Source organism: Phallusia mammillata, chromosome 1 (genome assembly GCF_965637545.1).
Source record: "Phallusia mammillata chromosome 1, kaPhaMamm4.hap1.1, whole genome shotgun sequence".
Lineage (NCBI taxonomy): Eukaryota > Metazoa > Chordata > Ascidiacea > Phlebobranchia > Ascidiidae > Phallusia > Phallusia mammillata.
In genome coordinates this window covers 24895455-24916636 of record NC_137252.1, presented here as the reverse complement: position 1 = coordinate 24916636, position 21182 = coordinate 24895455, and the positions used below count along the sequence as shown (strand labels likewise).

The 21182-nt window shown below is 37.9% G+C and overlaps 4 protein-coding genes and 1 long non-coding RNA gene across 6 annotated transcripts; 1 reads left to right on the top strand and 4 right to left on the bottom strand.

Annotated features, from left to right (window-relative positions):
* Positions 1–2457: 2457 nt before the first annotated feature.
* Positions 2458–8814, bottom strand: LOC145220024 (uncharacterized). The gene is made up of 3 exons (XR_013857957.1): positions 7610–8814; positions 7038–7130; positions 2458–5256 (listed from the first exon to the last, which is right to left on the bottom strand). It is a non-coding gene; the product is annotated as an uncharacterized LOC145220024 (long non-coding RNA).
* A 217-nt stretch (positions 8815–9031) lies between these two features.
* LOC145220016 (modulator of smoothened protein-like) lies at positions 9032–11622 on the bottom strand. The gene is made up of 4 exons (XM_080087304.1): positions 11421–11622; positions 10903–11115; positions 10348–10549; positions 9032–9842 (listed from the first exon to the last, which is right to left on the bottom strand). The coding sequence occupies exons 1-3, from the start codon at positions 11524–11526 to the stop codon at positions 10350–10352; spliced, it is 519 nt and encodes a 172-aa protein (XP_079943430.1). The 5' UTR covers positions 11527–11622; the 3' UTR covers positions 9032–9842; positions 10348–10349.
* A 94-nt stretch (positions 11623–11716) lies between these two features.
* On the bottom strand, positions 11717–13196 carry LOC145219970 (succinyl-CoA:glutarate CoA-transferase-like). The gene has a single exon (XM_080087269.1). The coding sequence runs from the start codon at positions 13192–13194 to the stop codon at positions 11926–11928; it is 1269 nt and encodes a 422-aa protein (XP_079943395.1). The 5' UTR covers positions 13195–13196; the 3' UTR covers positions 11717–11925.
* LOC145220006 (peroxisomal biogenesis factor 3-like) lies at positions 13178–14840 on the bottom strand. The gene has a single exon (XM_080087296.1). The coding sequence runs from the start codon at positions 14649–14651 to the stop codon at positions 13626–13628; it is 1026 nt and encodes a 341-aa protein (XP_079943422.1). The 5' UTR covers positions 14652–14840; the 3' UTR covers positions 13178–13625.
* Positions 14841–16991: 2151 nt separating this feature from the next.
* LOC145219953 (uncharacterized) lies at positions 16992–21148 on the top strand. Of its 2 annotated transcripts, XM_080087258.1 has the most exons (10): positions 16992–17249; positions 17427–17828; positions 18102–18211; positions 18274–18536; positions 18727–18885; positions 19047–19185; positions 19247–19360; positions 19424–19606; positions 20378–20520; positions 20823–21148. In XM_080087258.1, the coding sequence occupies exons 2-10, from the start codon at positions 17452–17454 to the stop codon at positions 21009–21011; spliced, it is 1677 nt and encodes a 558-aa protein (XP_079943384.1). In that variant the 5' UTR covers positions 16992–17249; positions 17427–17451; the 3' UTR covers positions 21012–21148. The 2 variants fall into 2 exon arrangements, with proteins under 2 accessions (XP_079943384.1, XP_079943379.1); XM_080087253.1 differs by lacking the exon at positions 16992–17249 and having other exon boundaries at positions 17268–17828.
* The last annotated feature ends 34 nt before the right edge of the window (positions 21149–21182 follow it).

Sequence of the window (21182 nt, the reverse complement as noted above, 5' to 3'; positions counted from 1 at the left end):
AAGTTTAAGCTCAAACATAAAAGCAACATAAAATTGTTCCAACACCTGGGTCGAGGCATCAGAGCTTAACCAATATGACTAAACATCAGAACAGGCGCACCCTTTACAAATAATGGGAAAACAAATCGACCACATAAACCAAACCAATCCTAAGACTGTCGGGGTCTCAACAAATCAAAGACCGGTGATTGAGTGTTGAGGAGCGACAAGACTGTTATAGTTTTTGCAGAATTCCCAAAAGACGTTGGTAAGGGCAAAGGATCAATATTTGAGTACATATAATCAGTTATAATCGTCGGAGAAAAGCCACTTACAGTTTCATAAGCAATTGGTTTCTCTACATGGCATTGAAACGTACACATTGACTGAGATTGAACAACCCTCGATGTGAAATTGGTTCATCGGTTAATCCACGATTTTATGCCTTTGGTTGATATTCTATTTTTAACAATTCTGTTCGAAAGCTACGATGAAAATGTAATACAAATCACTATACCTATTATCCAGTGGTGGGATTCTGCCGGTTCGTACCTTTTCTATAGACCCATCTAAAGAAATTTGACGAGACCAGCGTACTGGTTACCATCACTGGTTACTGTCAATGGACTTTTTGTAACAAAATCGGCTAAAAAGTATGACTTTTGTGATAAAACCGGCTGACAAAAAATTTAAATACCACCACTGCTGCTAACCTATTATAGTCAAAGTCGAAAACAGATAGCACACTGTGTGCAAAACATTTTTAGCGTTCAAAATAGTTGCGTTTTTTTTAAGTTTGTTTTATATTTCCCAAAAATATAATTATGAATTGTGAAAAAAGTATTAGTTGTAAATTCAACCCAAACTAAACACGATATGGCCGTGTGCCAATTATTATGTTTAGTACATGTAATCCACGTGGTTTGGCACGCCATGGGTACAGGTGTAAGTTGACATTTTTTCATGGAGTTCGAACCCAGGGACGTGGGCCATTCGGCCACGTTTCTGCCAGAATCACATCGACTCGAATAGCGCTCTGTTGCGCCATATGTGGTGGGATAAATGCGATGCAGTCCGCATATTGCAAGATCAGGCACAACGTACTATGCCAACTACGTCAATATATCATAACAATTTTGTATCAATTCATGGAAACAAAAAGATTTGGTTAAAAGAGAATACAAAATGACAAAAATATCCTTGTGGTTGCATAACAATGGGCCAATTCAAGTTGCAAACTGTGATATCAACGCCCAAATTCCAACACAACAAATTATGACGAAAATAGAAGTGTAACTTTGGTAACTTGCAACTTTTACACGTGTATCGCCCGAATGGTTCAACTAAAAGTGGTAATAACAGTTAAGTGCACTCCACTAAACACTCAACTTATGCTTTGCTCTCGACGTTTTTTTGTGAAACGTGTCAGACAGAGATCGACAAAGGGGCACCGGAACCTGTCAGTGTCACAAGCTTTATTATAGCTTTTGCTGATGTTAGCATAGATAAGGTTTGGCTAAATATTCAAAGAGTCAGAAAAAGCAATTGAAGGTTGCTGTTTTTGAGATTACTGAACGTCAAATAACTTTAACTTGGTATGTCAATTTTAAAGCACTAAAAAATAAAACAGTAACCAAGAGCTATGCTGGACACATCAGTTAAATTGCCTTGATATACCATTTTAACACTTTAACATATTTTGACAAAACTATAAAAGTGAAATTTATTAAATGTTTGTTCATTTTGGCCTTGTGGGTTGCAGGTTACATGAATATAAGGCAGCGTTTGTTCAATGTAGTTGTATATAAATTGGGCGAACATATTTTGAGGATTTTTAGCAGACGCAAATGTAAAGACTGTTAGCTCCAATGGGACTAAAAAATGGGAAAAAACAAAAAACGGAAGGATGCAAATATCGCCAAGAAAACGGAGCAACAAAAAAACATCAAGAAGAAAGCAGAGGTTGAGAAAACAAGAAAAGATGTAGGAAAACAAAAGTAAGCTAACCCAGTGGTTCCCAACCTTTTTTTAACGCGACCCAAATACTTACCAAAATCTAGTTTTGTGGTTTCTCGCGACCCATGGACATGCTATTTTAGTTGTATTTTTGTCTGTAAGTTGGGAAAGCTTTATGAAAATTACTACGCCAGTTTAGCAAATCAATAACCTTATAACGAACAAACGCTGTTGTTTTTACGACCAAACATTTCCATTTATTCCGAACTTCGAGGCATTATTAACCAGACAACGCTCTACTGTGAGCTAACACATCACGTTATGACGTCACAAACAGTTTTAACCATTATCACGACAAGTTGTGATGAAGTTATTATTGGGCAACAATTTAAAGCCTTGGGAAATGTATAAAAATAACGCTACGAGGCGTCAAAAAGTAGATGCTGTAATTGTCACTTAAACAAGCGACCCAACAGAATATTCAGGCGACCCAACTTTGGGTCGCGACCCATAGGTCGGGAACCACTGAGCTCACCCAAAACATATCGATTAATACAAATAATATTTCAAGTTTGGGGAAAAGACATACAAACCTTAACCTAATTTTTGTCTTACAGAAAGCCTCAGGCGGATGACAAAAAAGTTGGTATATCTTACCGTTTGATTTTAGTTGCCATATGTTTGGCAGTTGCTTCCTCGATCGGCTACGTCATACTGTATGCACAAACACCACGTGACCACCCGTAAGTAGTGACGTCATTGACTTATCTTGATTTACTGCTTCGAAATATTTATGCAGTTCGCTTGTTTTGTAGAATACGGTTTCGTGTCGTGCAACCTGATATCGGAATGGCTGAAGTGAAAAAGATTGTTGAACAAGATGAGAGTGAACGCGTGGAACAATTTTCACAGCAAGGCGGTGATAAATATACAGAAATATCAGAAGAATTTTCAGGTGCGAGATCTGAAACCGAGACATTAATCAACAGTGAACCTGACATACCAGAAGCATATTCTGATGAGGACATCAGAAACGAGCCCGACGTCTTACCTGGTATGGAAGAAGTTTCTAACGCCAAGTCAGATGCCAAAGAAACAGAACATGAAATTTCACTCGATATCACAGAGACACAGCATGACGTGAAACACAACGTCAAAGAAGATGAGCCTGACAGTAATCCTGAAGATATTGAAACAAACTTGGGTGATATTTCCGAAATCGTGGATTCAGAGCATGACGTCACTTCTAATGACATGGAAATAAACCTTGACGAAAATACAGATGACATAAAAACAGAACCTCACGTCACACATAAGCCAATGGAAACAGTTTCTAGTGATACAAATGAAAAAGATATTGACGTAGCACTTGATTCTAAAGAAATAGAACCTGACGTCTTACACGAGGTCACAAAAACAATCCCTGAAATTATGACTGATGACATAAAAGCGGAATCTGGCTCCAAACTTGGAGTTCTGGATGAAGAATTGGAAGATATACTTGATGACAAAGAAACAGAGTCTGATGTCACACAAAAACTAAAGACTTCTGATGGGAAACCGGACGTCACAAATAATGCCAAAGAAACAGAGCTTGAAGTTACAAATGATGAAAAAGAAACAAAACTTGACGCCAACATCGATGACATAAAATCAGAACCGTATGTTACATCTGAGCCTATGCAAACGGATCCTGGTGCCATTATTGATGATACAGAAACAAAACCTGACATCACACAAGAGCCCAAAATTATACCTGACGTAAAGACAGATAACACAGAAACAAAACCTGATGTAACTAAAAAAGCACCGACAGTTACAGCTGATGCCATTGAATCAGAGCAAAATGGCTCCGACTTGGAGACTGATGACACAGAGACAGAACCTGACGTCACACATGGTGTCACAGAACCAAAACCTGACGGTATTGAATCAGTGCAAAATGCCCCTGAAGGGAAGACAGGATATACAGAAACGGAAACTGGCGTCACACATGATGTCATACAATCAGAACCTACCGGTATACCCGATGTCATTGAATTAGAGAAAAATGACCCTGACGAGAAGACAGAAAACACAGAAACGGAACCCGACCTCACACTTGATGTCACAGAAAAAGAACCTAACGTTATATCTGGTATCTTTAATGCAGAGACAGACGTTGAGCAAAATAGCCCTGACGTAACGACTGATGACGCAGCAACGGAACTCCACATCACACATGATGCCTTAGAAGGCGACCCTGGTGTCACCATTGATGATTTGCCTGACTTTAAGTCTAATAGCATAGAACCAGAATCCCAAATTGTATCTGAGGTAATGAAAACGGACTCAGAAGTCACAACTGATGAAAGAGAGACGGAAGTTGGCGGCACATTTGATGGCATTAAAACAGATTCCGATATCAAACCTGATGCTCAAAAAATAGAACCAGACTTTGCGACCAATTATACAATAACAGAACCTGAAGTAACACATACTACCGCAGAAGCAGAATCCCAGGTTACCCATGTAGTTGTAGAAACGAATCTTGATGTTTCGACTAAATTAAATACAACAGAAACTGAATCTGACGTCAGGGACATTGGAAAAAGTAGAGATAAAAATCAAACCGAATTGTCAGAAGCAAAGAGTTCTATAAGTAAAGAAGCAATAAACGTTACAGGTATAATATGTTACAGGTATAAAAATATAATATGGTTATTGCCAATGTAGAAAAAAGGTTTCATCAAAAGGTTTTCTCAAAAATGTACAGTCAACATATTTAAGTCGATGTTTTTGATGCTTAGCTTTCTTAGTAAAACAAGATCAATTGTTTAAAATATCCACCATAACTACAAACAATTGACATAGCACGTGACGTCACGAGTACAATGGATGAAGACACTACCGATAATGAGAGAAACTACGTGATTGATGACGCAACAGATGCTGAGATGGAAGAAGATGATGTTGATGACGATGAAGAAGATTTTGATGATGAAGAAGAGGAAGAAATTGACGAAAATAAAATGAAAGCCTATCTTCAAGAAGAAGATGCAAGGTTATATATATTGTCTGAAAGTATAAACATTTTAAAATTTGAACGAAAAACATTTCAAAAAACATTTAGTAAAGTGTTTTCGCACTTCAATACAATCTACATACAGATACACAGAAGTTACTAGTGGGGTCCGAAAACTGGTACTGCGAAATGGCATCGGTACTCTTCCAAACCGCGGTGACGTCATCACACTTCATTGCGACGGATTCGTCGACACGTTTCCACTCAAAAAGTTCTGGAGTACGAAGGAACTTGGACAAAGGCCGTTTACTTTTGCACTGGGAATGAAACAAGTCATTAAAGGTCAGTGGTGGGTTGGTGTTGTGGTGTTGCTTGGCAACGTGCACGACTTTGAACGTTCAAATCATGTTCTCCGGACAACACAATAATAGATTAGTACAGAAAATCTAATATCATATTTTTAACTACGTCCGTCCTCATTCTAATAAAAGTGTCGTAGTATACGCCATGCAGGCCCATTAAAGTCGAATCACAAGCACCGTTGCCTGCCTCGTATGATGCACATGTCAGCTTCGTATTTGGGGATCGCAAGATAGACCAGTAATCGGTTAAGACAGTGGTTCCCAACCAGGGAGGAATTCCTCCCTAGGGAGGAATTTTATGAGTTCAGGGGAGGAATTTCATAAAAACTGTAAAAAGTTATATTGGAAATGTTACAGAATGATTTTGTATATACGTTAGGGATGTCCATTATAACTTGCATCCGGTTCACATTTAGAACCGGTTGTAAAGGATTCTGAAATGGATATCCCTAATTACAAGGTCTATTTCAAATTGCTATAATTTTTTATGTTATATTTGTTTTTCGTCTTATGGGGAGGAATGAATAGTTCGAAAATGGGCAAAGGGAGGAATGTAACAAAAAAGGTTGGGAACCACTCGGTTAAGATGAACATCAATTCATAACTGGGATCAGCCCTGAAGCGTACCAGCGATCACAGCACACTCATGTACATATCATATATCGTCAGGCCCTTGAAAGTATTATACCGAATCAGCCGGTCACCGAGCATTCCCACATGGCAAGGCGTAGGTTAGCGATTCGACTTTCGACGCAGTGAGCCCGTATGGCTCAGTTGATGAAGCACGAGTCTCGGAAAGATTCCTGTTGGCTCGAATCCCACCGCAGGCTAGATTTTTCTAGGCCTACGGCTTGCCATGTGGGAATGCTCGGTGACCGGCTGAATGCATATGGCATTAACGATGGGCCAGGCGTACTATGATCTATAACAGGGGTGGAAAACCTACTTAGAGCCGCGGGCCGCATGAATTGCACGACATTTTCGGGCGGGCCAACTTTTTTTTTTCAAATTCCGTGTAAAATACCCAAAGCACACAAGTGGTTTTGTATTTCATCGATACAGATTTGATATCTTCTTTTGCTGCTACATGTTCGAAACAAGGTATACAGGTTATCACCTATTTTGACTAAAAAATAAGTGTTTGTCCATTCTTTCTTGAACACCCTAGCACCATTATACCGATCTGTCTTTTTTTCCTAGTATATATTTTAAACAACAATATAAGGATCCACGCTAATAGCTCTAACATCAATTTAAAACTAACACCACATGGCAAATGATCAGTTACTGCAAGGAGAGGCAATCGAGTGACTGTTACATCACAAATATAGCAAGCGGTTGAAAGTGTGTCAATTTTAACAAGTTTGGCATCATAATGTGGAATGGGGAGATTACCAGTAATGTCGAAGTCATTTCAACGAAATATGAGTACACAAACATGTTATTGTTTTTTTTATGCTATGTTGTATATGCCTACTGTTCTTTAACAAAATTGTGACGGGGGCCACATTAAAAAGGCAAGCGGGCCGCATGCAGGTTTCCCACCCCTGATCTATAGAGTGTGCCGTGATCGCTGGTCTGCATGAACGCTTCATAGCCGATTCCAGTTATGAGTTAAAGTTTATCTTATCTAATAAAAGGGTTGCTAAAGATGTCAAGGCGTGTAGGCTATCCAGTTGTGCCTCAGATGCAACGATATCATCTAAAGTTGTATATCATTCGAAACCATTATTTACCTGAAATTGAGATTGCAGGCAAAACTTTGTCCGACACAACCTTCGTTAAACACGTGTTCTATAGGTTGGGATGAGGGAGCCGCATCCATGCGCCTGTACGAAAAAAGCAAGTTGAAGATCAGTTCGGAGAAAGCTTATGGAAAATTTGGCTTCGAAGCTTGGGCATATCCTTTGCCTTATTTTCATTAAACACAAGTGAACTTAAGCAATCTCAAAATAGCCTTTTAGCCTACCTTTACAATGTATTTTGAAAACTATAATTTTAAGACAAGCCATAATGCTTGGAAAACTGAATTTTGGATGCTACCAATACAAATAGTAAATCAATAGGCCTATTACGTTAAAATTCCTGCCCAAATTCCAATCGATATGTTGTAAAAAAAATGATTTCAATTACTAACAAATTTGGTTTTGACCATAGGTCTGAGATTAAAAAAGACCTTGTTTGGACAAAAAACTGTCGAGTTCCTTTCACTGCCAGAGTTTTGAGTGACATATTGTGCTGTTCAACACCAGTTAAAGAAATATTTTGCAAAGGGGCAACAACATACTTATGTAAAACCGGCATTAACCTTAACATTTTTCCCACACTATCCCTCCACATACCGATCTGCTCCTGGAAATGGAAATAATCGACATCAAGGTGAAGCGGGTCATTTAGAATATCACGTGGTCGTGACGTTACCGATACTGAAAATGGAAATGCAAACCTTCAATGAAAAAAGATTTTGCAATGAGCGACGGAGGAACTTATCGAGACAATTTAAAAATTCATATAGTTGTTATAAAATACGCTGTAACAGTAGAGAATTCAGTTGGTGTTTTTCTTTGAAAGTTCTTTTTGTCCCATCGATTTTTGGTTTACGTCCTGGACTTGTTGTTAGCAAGTGATTTCTCTTTGGGACCAATTCTGTAAACTCGCACAAAGCATACACTACTATAGTAACTTTTGCATTATTACATGTAAGTAAGGGGTGAGTAACTTGAAGGAAAAACTGGTAAAAAATATTACAGCCCAGCCTCATTACACACAAAGTGTTTGTATTTTTGCAATTTCAGTGTTTTAAAGTGTACAAAAGGTGTAATGAAATAGACGCAGGTTTGCCTTTATTGCAATGATACAAAAGTTCGACACAAAAGTAACAATCAATACTGTAGTGTAGAAAGGTATGGTTTGCTGTGTTGGTTGCAACAAGTAGGCTATTTTACCACCAAGAATTTGAATTGGGAATGATAAATTGTCATGCATAAAAACAAAACTTTAGGTACACTATTCACGGTTTTGAATAATCTGAGCAAAAAAATCAGAGCCAATATGTTTGTGTAAAACATAACTACGTTTCGACAAGTACTATTGTCATCGTCAGGTTATAAGAAATAAAAGCGACAGCAGGCACGCAACAGGGTGACGCACAAAGGTAAAAAAAGGCGACACGAAGTTAAAATGTAAAAGCAATTAACGGAGATAAAATAAAAACGCACGCGGAAAGGGTGCCAACGAGTGTACCCGAGGCAAAGCACGACGGCTAGATATTGAATAAGTAGAGTGGTGTTGATTCCTGGTCATTGTTTAATTCCGGGTTATGTTGTTGTATGTAAAGAGATTCAAGAAGCAATAGTTTGTATCGGTGTTTTGTGCTGCCTAAAACGTCTGGGTCGGAAAAGTTGACGCGGTGGTTTTAGGCAGCACAAAACACCGATACAAACTATTGCTTCTGGAATCTCTACACATACAACAACATAACCCGGAATTAAACAATGACCAGGAATCAACACCACTCTACTTATTCAATATCTAGCCGTCGTGCTTTGCCTCGGGTACACTCGTTGGCACCCTTTCCTCGTGCGTTTTTATTTGATCTCCGTTAATTGCTTTTACATTTTAACTTCGTGTCGCCTTTTTTTACCTTTGTGCGTCACCCTGTTGCGTGCCTGCTGTCGCTTTTATTTCTTATAACCTGATGATGACAATAGTACTTGTCGAAACGTAGTTATGTTTTACACAAACATATTGGCTCTGATTTTTTTGCTCAAAAACAAAGATGTTCAGCAGCAAATTTCAGGAACCTATTGACCAGCAATGATGAAATTATACAAATGCTGATGCTTAAATTCCAAAAAGAATAGAAGTAAAAAAATAATACTGGCACATTAAATTCAACATTAATATAAGACTATCAAAAAAGTATCTTGATCAAATTCAACAGATTAACATAAAAGCACACAAAGAAAGATGTAAAATAACTGGCAGTAAACTTGTTCTAGATGTGAGCACCATAGAATAGTAACATATTTTTGGTGTATCTAGCAAATTCTGTTTCTGTATTAATTCAATGTTCATCAAACACAAAGTGGATGTTGAAATTCAAATCAAAAAAATCAACATTGCAGATGTGGAAAAAATGTTAAATTTGTATTACAAATGTTTAGACGTTTTGATTGACCAGTTTTGGATCTTTGATTAGCTTATCTGGTACTAGCTACAATTTTATAATAAATCAATGTTGCCAGTACTTGTTGACACTTTACCAAAAATTTAGAAGCTAAAACAAGTTTTGACTCTATGTAGAAATTTAACAGAAATATTTTTGAATTACAAGATGACATGATCCACATCAGCCAGTGATGGCATACAAATTCTGCCAGCAAACAGGATCCCTATCACACAAGAGAATATAGACATAGTGAAAAGTACATAGGAACTTCCCACATGTGCCTGGTTTGGAAGGCGAAATGCTTGACCTCCGACCTGATCGTTGTGGAAACCAACAGGAAACAGTAGACATGATAGACACATCAGTGTAACTATGGCAACAAGAAACTGTTTTACACAAAAGAATGTGAGTTTGCCAACTGAACTAGACAAACATGACGCAAACATGCATTTGATAAAGTTTGATGTACAGAAATTTTGAAATTACAAAGTCTTTTTTTAAGTGCTTGCAATATCAAACAACCAGTCATAAAAAGCGATAGGTTGATCAATGATAAAAATTCCAAAAAAGACTAACATGCAATATTAGTACAAAACAACTATTCAGCACGAAAACTTGTACCCAACATAACAGTGGACTTCTCATTCTTCATTAATAAGTAAAAAGTTTCACCGCAGTCAGCGAACTAAATGTTTTTAATTCGTAAAAAAAAACTTTCATTATGGATGAAATGTGGTTTCTTAACTAAAAGCAAAATTATACTTTTGTGTTTAGCAAAAGTACAAACTAAAATATCTAAAACACAGCTGCATGCAACCATCAACGACAACAATCACAACATCTTCATCACAGCATCTTCATCGGTGACTACCTACCCTCATCTGTTCAGCAGCCATATTCGCATTGGCATCATAAGAATACACCAGCCAGAACATGAGAGAATAATAGCAAACACCCACAAAAGTTTGTATGAATCCCCCAAGTTCCATAGCTCGGGTAACTTAAATGGTTCACCACCGATCGCAATTTGTCGAAATCCGATGGGAAAAAGCATGCCAACGTGACATAAACAACCAACTGATTGTGACAAAAAAATATGAAAAGATTAGTTGAAAGTAATGGTTTTTTTTAACATAAATTAATTAGTTCCTTTTAGGCATGTTTTTTTGAGACAAAAATTTGAGCACTAAGATTTTCGACACAAAATAATTTCTTTTTTATTCAGTACCCAATTCTCAAAATACCTAAACTACTAAGACTTGGAGAAAAGATAATGGAAAAATCAATGATTGTAAACAACAACATGTACAGACTTGTTTCTATCAACTAAAAACAGTTACTGATAAATTTGTAAATCGTGGTAGACCATAGTTGTTATTGTTAGTGCAGTGCGATATGTTTGGGATCTTAAAAATAAAGATGAATCTTACTTGCAACAAATGCAGCCCATCTTGCATAAATCAGCATGGATCTATACCAGTGTGATGAGACAATTAAGCAACAAGTGATTGCCAGGAAGACAATTCCAAGCACAAGAAATAATAAAGTTCCAATCCATTCTCCAGGTAAAGTAGGTGAGAAACAAGTTCGGTTGCGGCCATAAATTGTCTGACACTGTTTAGTAAGTCCTAAAGTAATAGCTCCTAAAACAAAAAACGTGTCAAATCTAAAATACAACGACTAGATAGGCAGTTTTAAGTAAAGCCAATAAAGAAAAGTTTTACACAGTCAACTGTTAATTAATACATCGAATTATTAAATCAGAAAAACTTGAGCCAACAATGTGATCAAACAGTATTAACTAAGATAGCTTGTTCCGGTTTTGACAAATATAATTTTATCTTAAAAAGGTGTATAAATTATAGAAACACATTTTGTCAAGTCACTAAACATTTTTAACTTTTACTGACATGAAAAAGCTGAAGTTATTTTGGTATCAAAAACCTACCTGCATCAGCTCCAGTGTTGATCCAGTCAGGATGAGCAAGGCTTGCCACGGCAAACACCTCTGATGTTATAAACAGCAACCCAGATATGATTGTCAGTTTGTCCATGCTTCAAAAGGTAAAACAACTACATGCTTTTTCTTACATATACAACATTTATGAAAAACCTTTGGTAAAATTTGCATTGAATAAATAAAACATTACCGTAGGTAAAAATTAACTCTTGGCTTTTCGATAACAAAATGCAATAGAACACTAAACACGGTTCGGTAAATTTTACACAGTGCAAACAAAAAACCTGTAATTAAAAACAATTACAAAGCAGCAATAAATATATCAGAATTTGCATAGTAATATAATAAATATTTTTTTATTACCACTAACAAAGATATCTAACTATCCTCAACATGATGTGGCATGCGAAACAATAATTACACATCAATATTTGTCATGGCTTAAGTTGCACTACAATTATTAACATCTATGCAAGGAACAGCAAAATGAAATCTATTCCAACACAACTTTTTCATTCACAAGTCTATCAATATCGGCATCATTGCAATCTGCTAACTCCTTTAAAACTTCCCGTGTATGCTGCCCAAGCATTGGAGGTGGATTGGAATTGCTGTTGCTTTCTTTATTACTGTATTTGACAGGCGTTCCTGGCACACGAATTGTCTGGTTTATTCCAGGGTGCTCCATTTCCATGATCATATTATTGTGAAGTACCTGTGGGTTGGAAAATGTTTCTTTCATGTTGTTGATGGGGCCATATGGTATACCACTTCCTTCTAAGAGGTTGAGCCATTCAACTCGAGTTTTTTCCTCAAGTTTTTTGGAGAGAGCTGCTATAAGCTCTTCTCGATTAGCTAACCGATCTTCATTGTTTAAAAACTTCGGATTTTCTCCCAAACTTTGGCAACCTATGACGTTACAAAGAAATTTGAATTGTTTATTGTTGCCACCACCAATTGTAAGAAACAATCCATCTTTGGTTTTAAATGCTTGATAAGGCACGATATTTGGATGTGCTGTTCCCAAGCGAGAGGCTTCAATGTTAGAGTTTAAATAATTCGCTGCAACATGAGTCAGCATAGCAACTTGCGACGAAAGCAAATCACAGTCAATTTTATCTCCAACTCCAGTCAGTTCTTTCTGCCTTAATGCAGCCAGTATAGCACCATGAGCAAGCAAACCAGTAGTTATATCGGTAACAGCAACCCCAACTTTGCAAGGATTACCATTTTGTGGGCCAGTTATGTTAACCAAACCACCCATTGAAGATGCAATAACATCATAACCAGCGCGATCAGCTAATGGCCCATCAGGACCAAAACCAGATATGGAGCAGTACACAAGACCCTTGTTAAGCTTCTTCAATTCTTTGTAACCCATTCCCATTGCATCCAGTTTTCCTGGCAGGAAGTTCTCAACGAAAATGTCACTTTTCTTGACCAAACGATGTAATATTTCCAATCCTTGTGGCTGTTTCATGTTTATAGCCACACTTCGCTTGTTGCGATTTACAGACATAAAGTAAACACTTTCCGTCCCAATAAAAGGGGGTCCCCAGAAGCGGGTGTCATCACCTCCTTGGGGGCTTTCAATCTTGATCACATCAGCTCCCATGTCCCCAAAAATCATTGTAGCAAATGGACCTGCCAAAATCCTGGTCATGTCAAGAACCCGAACTCCCTTTAAAACTCCCTGCATGGGAGTCATATTTAAAGAGTTTTCGTCACAAGGAAAAATTAAAGTGCTATAATGAACAATCATTGACAAAACAAAGATTTACTATCAAGAATTTTCTTTTATAAAACTAATGTATTGGTAAGTTTGCATGTTTTCTTTTTTAAATCAATATTTCATTTCCGAAAATTTATAAATAAAATACAATATACAATTGCCAGTAATCAATAAAATTTCTGTTGCATGTAAGACAACAATAAAAAATAAAAAAACATTGCCTAATAACTTTTACATTAAACAGTACGCAAAAGGTATAAGTCTTATTGTACCAGGCAACAATGATCAATCAATTAATTACGCAGGAAACAATCAATAACAGTCTGATTGGTGCAGAACCAATTTACCTTGATTTGGGTTAGCAAGATTTGGTATTTAGATAAGAGCTTTTTAAAGGTTTTGGAGAGAACACAGTTACCATATCTGCAGAACAAAGTGAGCTCAACGAAAAAACGTTTTGGTTATAGATTGTCTTCAAAAGAATCAAAAACATTATTTGAGAACCTCGCCAACAAAGGAGATTCAGATACTTGCTGGACAAACTGAGCTGAACATATATATTTCAGCTGGGAATTAAGGAGAGGTAGACATTTTGCAAGGGGAAGTAAATTCATTTCCACACTATCGCTACTTGAAGCAGAGGACATTGCATCACACATTTGACTACCAAGTAGATCAATTCCTTTCGCTACACATTGCACAAACACACGCTCGCAATCTGGTGAGTCCAAAATATCCAAGGTTTGTAAAATGCTTGATCTAATGTTAGTGTCATTTACTTTGTCCAACACATGCTCTGAAAAGGTAAAATCAGTAACTCTGAAGCTGTTTGTAGGTCCATCCTTGACCATAAGACGAGAAGTTATACTCTGTAATGTTGTTAATATACTCCTGTGTGTTACTAGACACTGCAACGGCATGCTTTCAGTCACTGTTTGCGTGGTGTTACTTAATATCTTAGATAGTTTATCAATTCCAGTTTCCATCAAATGATCATGGCATGTCGCAAGTATTTGTTTCTGTTCATCATCAGATAATTTACTTCCATTGTTAGCCATGGCAGCTGCCAGTTGCAAAAACTGAACCCTCAAAACAACAATAACCGCCACAACAGAAAATATACCTGAAACAATCCTTGTGAAGATTGTGACTTTTAACTCATTCCATAGACCAATTTTGTTTTCATGTGAAGTCTTGAGCTTTTCTGTGATGACTTCAGTATTTGCAGCTTTTATAACTTCATTCATAATGCTTTGCAGCATTGATTGAGTAAGTGAAACAGAATGTACATGGACTTGCTCCAGTGATCTTTGTCTCTTTCGATTTACAAGCGTTTTCTTCTGTTCGTCTTCTAAATACTGTTTAATTTTGTACTCTGCAAACTTGAGTGAACCAATAACACCACCAATAAAAACGCCGGTAAAAATAAACTTATTGCGGTGGCGACGCAAAAATGAGCAAATATATTTGGGAAATTGCCACGACATTTTATGTCAATCATCAGCTATAGAGCAAGAAAACAGAAAATTTGCATAAACTACAAGCAAGTTCCCCTAATTCAATCCACACTACACAAATGCTGTCACAAAATAATGCCAATTGTATCTTTTAATTTTTATGACAAAATCTTCAGCCTTTCAAGTTCAACCTTTCAGCTCTTATCACAATTCACAACACTTAAAGCTCTCATCCGTCTTTATGTTGCGCTCATCCACACTATTTTTTCTTCGAACAAAATTATGTTACGATTACGAGTCGAGCTCAGTGGCCAAATTTTCAAAGTTGTACATTGATAAACATCAATTTAGTGTAGTTGCGTCCCTCATCATTGTGGTTTCGTCTCTCAACTATCAAAGGAATATATAAATTATCAAAAATGACTTTTGTCACCAAGTTGTAAGCCGAAATCCATGTTTTTTTGATTTATGCAGACATGGAATAAATCAATAAAGCGTTTGGCTGTCCCGTCGAACCACAGTTTGGCAAGTCACGTGTTTGGTAAAAGCACGCCGAGCGTTAGCATAAAGTTGTATTATACAACAAATTATTTGGCCCCTCCCAAAATTTTTGGCTGTCTACGCCACTGGTCGAGCTTTAATGTTTCTTGCTTGATAAAAGCTAACGTACCGACACAATTGCACTAAAACAATCATCTAACTGAAAATCGCTTTAAAATTCGTGTGGGAATGTTCAAGGACAGTACATTTACCTGACCATTTTTTGCTTATACGGTCCAACATTGGATATTACATAAGATTGTACAAATACTTCAAACTTCTCGCGGTCACTTTGAATTCGTTTGGCGGACCCCAGTTTGAGAATCGCTGCTCTAAACCTCTTAATGAAGGCGTTGTTACGAGTTTTTTAGAAAGTAAAAATCGCATATATTACACCGATTTTGGTACGGTGGAGCCCTCCAATGGGAAGGGGAATCTTGCTTTATCCATACTTGTTGTTTATGTGTAAAGGATTTTGGCTTCGTACCGTCGGCTGCCATCCTTGTCGCAAAGAAAATGAAAAAATAGCGTCCCGGTTGAAAAAATATGACATGCCTATAATTATCCCACAACCTCATAGCACCAAGTTAAATTCAATTACCTGAGATACATTTATTATGATGAAATAATACGAACGTAATCCGATAATCGAAGCGTGAACTATATAATCCGTTCAGCTGTTTGCGTATTGGTTTAGCGTTATTTTTTTACCAAATATACCGTATGTTGGCGTTGTGGCCCGCGGCTTCTAGGTAGTTCGAAAGTGGCCAGTCTAAACAGATCAATAATATTGTCATTGTTTGAATTATTTTGTCACCCTAGAAAAAAACGACACCGCGGTGCCTTCGAAAAAACGGTTCGCTAGGTGCTTTTTACTGCGGGTAAGCCCACCACTCTAGTCAAAGAGTAAGTGGCAAATTGTCCATTTAATGCTGGGTGTCAGTGGTAAGGGTCACAAAACGCTAACCTGCACCAAAATAACCTCAACCAGCGATGCTTTACTTGCTAGAAGCGATTTAATTATCTGAAGAGCGTGCGGTTTAAGATGTATATTTTTAGATGGTCGTAAACCAGCGTTGTAGCAACGTAGGACAATTTTACGACGCATCCGAAATGCTTGTATGTTGTAGTGAATCATTGAAAGCAATAAATCATGGATGCGGCGCATGTGAGCAAACCAATGAACACGAGTTGACAACGTTGATATTTAGTGAGTCGGGGCATCTGGGGTCTGGGAGAACTGGCAATTGAGCTTACAAGGCTATCAGTAAAACAGATGGACTGAATAAGTCGTCGCTTGTTCAATGAGCAATTTAGCAAAATATAATGAGCAATTTTTAGCAATATCAATGTTGTTGGGTTGAATGTGAAAACATACATTGAACAAGACCCGTATTCTACCCAAGGCAACAGCTATTTTAAGGCACAATACCTGTTAAATTTGTAGTGTTAAAAATTTGTTGTAGATCACATTCTCGCAATGTGAAATTTCGCTTTTCGCAATGATAAGAGCTAAAAAAAGTCGCAAACATCACGTTTGACTTTAGGTTGGAGGCACACTGACCCATTGTAACGTCATAAAGCAGCATTGTTTGTCGTTACGCGCCACAACTTGCCTTGATAGACTTAAAAGACAGCCGAGTAGAAGATTTAGAGGCATTCGAAGAGGGAGCGATGTGCGATGTTGACATTCGAGATTTAAGATTTTATCGCGGAATTGAGTCGCTGACAATTGATGTGTAGAATTTACCGAACATTGTGCCACAGTGGCACTGAAGGTGAATGTTATATGCTCCCACCGTTTATGGGCTCTGAACAATTTCTAATTTGTTGTCTACAAAAAATAAGCTTTTCAGTTTGCAAACGACCAGTCATTATGGTTCAGAGCGTTGTTTGCACACTTACCCGAAAACATTAAATCTGTTGTTAACAGTATACAGGTAAAGATTGCCTGTGTTTTTCTGCAGATGCAAAGATGTAGGGGGTAGGAGTACATAGAACAAGACCGAAAAAGGTTTGTGCAGCAAAGGTTGTTAACGCTTTTCTAGGAAAACGACAATCTAATTACCTTTCCAGAGAACATAAAAGGTATTTGTGCATTCTGATTCTACACTGTTATTCAATTCTTTCAGTTGGTAGGTACTACTGCTATGCATTTAAGCAATAATTTAATGCGGTTGAGCAAAGGAAAAACCTAAACGCAACAAATAAAACGTTCTTCACTGGTGCACTCGCAAAGAAATCAGACATGGGTTGTGCTTCTAGCGCTGCCGTAAAAGAACCTACAGGAATGACTCCCATAGGGGGTCCACCGATTGACAACCAGACCCCAATTTCGGGTCATTCAAGTTTTGGGCGGCTTCAAACAGAATCAGGTGAGCGAGCAGTAAGCGTTCTGACCCTTAAAAGCGGCCAAGTCAACATGCCCGGGGACACCGCCCACGACACACCTCAAAATCTAAAGCGTGATGTCGAAACACGAAACGGAACCGATTTTGAAACGGCACCGAAAGCCAACGGGATGGCGATTCCAAAACGAATGCGAGAAGAAGTCACGAGGTTTACGTCACTGTCGGTGCCCACGTCACCGCTGGTGAGCCGCATCAGGGAGAAACAAGACGCACTAGACGGAAGAGCATCGGCGTTGGGGATTAGCGGAGAAAAGAGGTTGGTTAAGAAAATTTGGGACCAGTAAGAAATCTTACGTCAAGCACAGGTCACAGTTGCAAATATATTCATTTTCGATTAAGTTTAAGCCAATGTGCGCACTATTATCCATGTTTTTTTTCGCTTTTTTTCACATAAAACTGAAGTTCGTTATGTTTTCAAGTTAAAGCTTTGTTTCATCGAAGAAAGTAAGAAAATATCGACCATTTCGTTGCAATGGTAAAAGTTCAACCAAACTTACTTTACTGAACAACACGTGTTTTTACTTTTTAGCGCCGAGGACACTCAAGTACAACTCAACAAAGCACTGAAAGAATTAAGTCGAAGTTTATCAGAGAGTCATGGAAGCATTTTCCATATTGACACCCAAAATGATGACGCTGGTACGACCATACACGTAAACATGACGTCAGTTTGGGTCAGGACATTATTTTTGAACTTACAGGGTCGCCCCAAAACGTCGTCCAGAGCCCGGGAAGTCCCCCTGGGTCATTTGAGACCCTGCTAGGAAACGAAAGCAACACGGTTGTACTTAACATTGGAAGTGGATATTGCAAAGCGGGGTTCAGTCTGGAGGACACCCCCTCGGTCGTCATACCAACCATCGTTGGCCGACCAAAGTCGCAAGACGCCTTGCCTGGCGTTTCTATGGATACTATGTTCGTGGGAAACGATGCTAAGCTAAGAAGAGAATCCCTTATTCTTTCGGTTGGCTTTTCATGTTTTTACAATGGGACAAAGTCCTGAATGCTAAAACGTATATTAAATGTGAATTGTCCATGAATTGTCTAGAATAACTCATGACAACTTTTGCAATTTGCCTAAACTAAGCTAAACCTAGATTTAAACCCAAAAATGTTTTATTCATGTTATTAATACTAATACGTTTTACTCACAGCATCCAATGAAAAGAGGAGTGGTTGAAGATTGGGACGAGTGGCTAGCAATTGTCAATCACGTGATCACAATGGAATTAAAAATGGAGCTTCGCGACGCTTGCGTCGTAATACCCATGTCTCCCATGACAACACGGGAAAGTCGAGAAAAAATAGTAGAGGTGGGTACATGTAGTTGATCCACTGATTTCCGACTTAGGCTTTTTAAATCAACTGCGACGAATAAACATAGAAAAATATTTCAATCATTTTGACCCATCTTGCGAAAATGGAAACATTTCAGTCATACTGATAGTTTCAATAAACTAAATTCTTGTTTTAGCTGATGTTTAAAAATTTGGAAGTTTCCAAACTTTACCTAGGCAGTAGCGCTCCCATGGCATTACACGCATTCAGTATGACATCAGCACTGCTCATCACAATCGGTTATGACGTCACAACGTGTGTTCCTGTTGTGCAAGGTAAGAATATTCCCACTACCACTTCCACCGAAGCATTAATGACGTATTTCTCACGTCACAGGAAACGTTTGTTCGGATGCGGTACGTGTTCTACCACTAGGTGGCAAGGACATCACTGAGCGACTCACTGCACTGATCCGACAAGATGATGACCTCGAATTGAAAAATCATAATAGTACGAAAAAAGTCACTAATAGGAATTTTAACAGGAAAATATTGAAAACGACTTTTTTTACAGAACAAGACATTGCCAAAGCGATGATGGAAAGACTCTGTTACGTTTCGACTGGTGGAAGTGAAGACACCGAAATAAAACAACGTAACAAAAGAACTTATTCCTTACCCAGCGGTGCTGCTGTAAAATTGGACAAGGAAAGGTTTCTGGCCCCTGAAATACTGTTTCGACCCAAACTACTTGACCGTAAGTGAAACGAGAACTGACATAGCCTTGAACCGACGTATAATTATAACAAGATTAGCCTATAATTGCATAAAAAATGTTTAGTGAAGATAATTTAAAATTACACAAAATATGCGAATTGCCTGTGACTTTCGATATTTCTTTGCCTTAAATTGAAATTAAGATCAAAAGTAGAAATGTCACGCAAAAAAGTGGAATTTAAGCGGTTCGACGGCCATAAACATGTTTTTGCATTCTTCCTTTGATGTTGTGAACCGACAGTAGTCAGTAATTCCTTAGCAAAGGTTGAATGAAATTAATCGACTATCAGCATTGCAATCGGCTTAGTTGAGTCGAATTAGCGTAGTAAACATATTTGTGAGATGCCAATCAGGTGAAATCAAAGCTTACCAAACACAATCGCTCATTCGAAAGCAAACAATCGGGACAATCGACAAACCATTGACATCATGGGCACACAAAACCTTTCGCTGGTTGATTATTTGCTCACTAACTTCACTTGGCAAATAACTACGCGTGCGTTTCCTATCGCCTAATGGTTGTCAATGGAAACCAGTCAAAATGATTGGAGAAAGGTTCACACAACTGACATGCCGTACATTAAACCCCATTGGAGAGAAAAGCTGAAAACTTAATTTCGGCCTTATAAATAAAATCTTAAGTACTTCCACAGACCATTTATGATTACAGCGTCACTATATTGGCTTTATAATGCCACTGAAACTTTTCATGAAACCGCTTTTGTGACTTCACAAAAAATATTCTTTTTAGAATCGTTATGTGACAAAGGACTACATCACGTGTGCGTTGAAAGCATTCAAGCATGTAATGACGCCGTCGTTGACGAAGTATTGGGAAATGTTGTGATTGTCGGGGGGACTTCTTTGCTACCTGGATTGCCGTTGAGGTTGAAGGTTAGTTTACTTTTATAACTACAGCAGTGGACTTTTGCGCTGCTTTATTGTCTCGTTAAGCGTAAACGGGCATAATATGATTTTCTTGCCACAACGCATTCATCAACAATATGTTAAAAGCACAACTAAAAACAACTGGTAAACGGTTTTGACGATAAAATCTTTGATCAATTTATAAAGAAAGCGTATTTTAAGACCTCGAAAATATTGTGACAATTTACTGCACAAATTTCGTTGGAAAGTCGCCTTAATATGTGTGTCAAGATATGCTTGTGCCATCCATAACCAGCAACCTTTGTCAGAACGAACTCACCAATCTTCTACCTCACAAGAATGAGATCATAAAGATACAAACACTTCCAAAGCGCCAGTACGCCATCTGGCGGGGAGCAGGGAGAATGACGTCACTGAGTATGTCACGTCATCGATGGATACGAAAATCTGAATTTGACGAGTTTGGGCCTTCGATTGTACACCGAAAATACGTATGAAGTCGTTTTTGCACATTTTTTTTTCATTGTTTTTGTATCGAAGTAATTGTTTTGTATTTGTTGTAAAACATAAACAAAGCATTGCGTAAACTGATCTGTCTTTTTTGTACCACAAGTAAAATAAGTCGATGAGGTCACATTCCATTTTTGCCTTAGTTCTATCACCAATTC

Coding starts and splice junctions, on each gene's coding strand:
- LOC145219970 (XM_080087269.1), bottom strand. CDS start 13,194: ATGATTGTTCATTATAGCACTTTAATTTTTCCTTGTGACGAAAACTCT.
- LOC145220006 (XM_080087296.1), bottom strand. CDS start 14,651: ATGTCGTGGCAATTTCCCAAATATATTTGCTCATTTTTGCGTCGCCAC.
- LOC145219953 (XM_080087253.1), top strand. CDS start 17,410: ATGGGTTGTGCTTCTAGCGCTGCCGTAAAAGAACCTACAGGAATGACT. Junction 17,829..18,101: donor GGGATTAGCGGAGAAAAGAG/GTTGGTTAAGAA, acceptor TTTACTTTTTAG/CGCCGAGGACACTCAAGTAC. Junction 19,186..19,246: donor GTGTGTTCCTGTTGTGCAAG/GTAAGAATATTC, acceptor CTCACGTCACAG/GAAACGTTTGTTCGGATGCG.
- LOC145220016 (XM_080087304.1), bottom strand. CDS start 11,526: ATGGACAAACTGACAATCATATCTGGGTTGCTGTTTATAACATCAGAG. Junction 11,116..11,420: donor CAACACTGGAGCTGATGCAG/GTAGGTTTTTGA, acceptor TTTTTGTTTTAG/GAGCTATTACTTTAGGACTT. Junction 10,550..10,902: donor ATGGGCTGCATTTGTTGCAA/GTAAGATTCATC, acceptor TGTCACAATCAG/TTGGTTGTTTATGTCACGTT.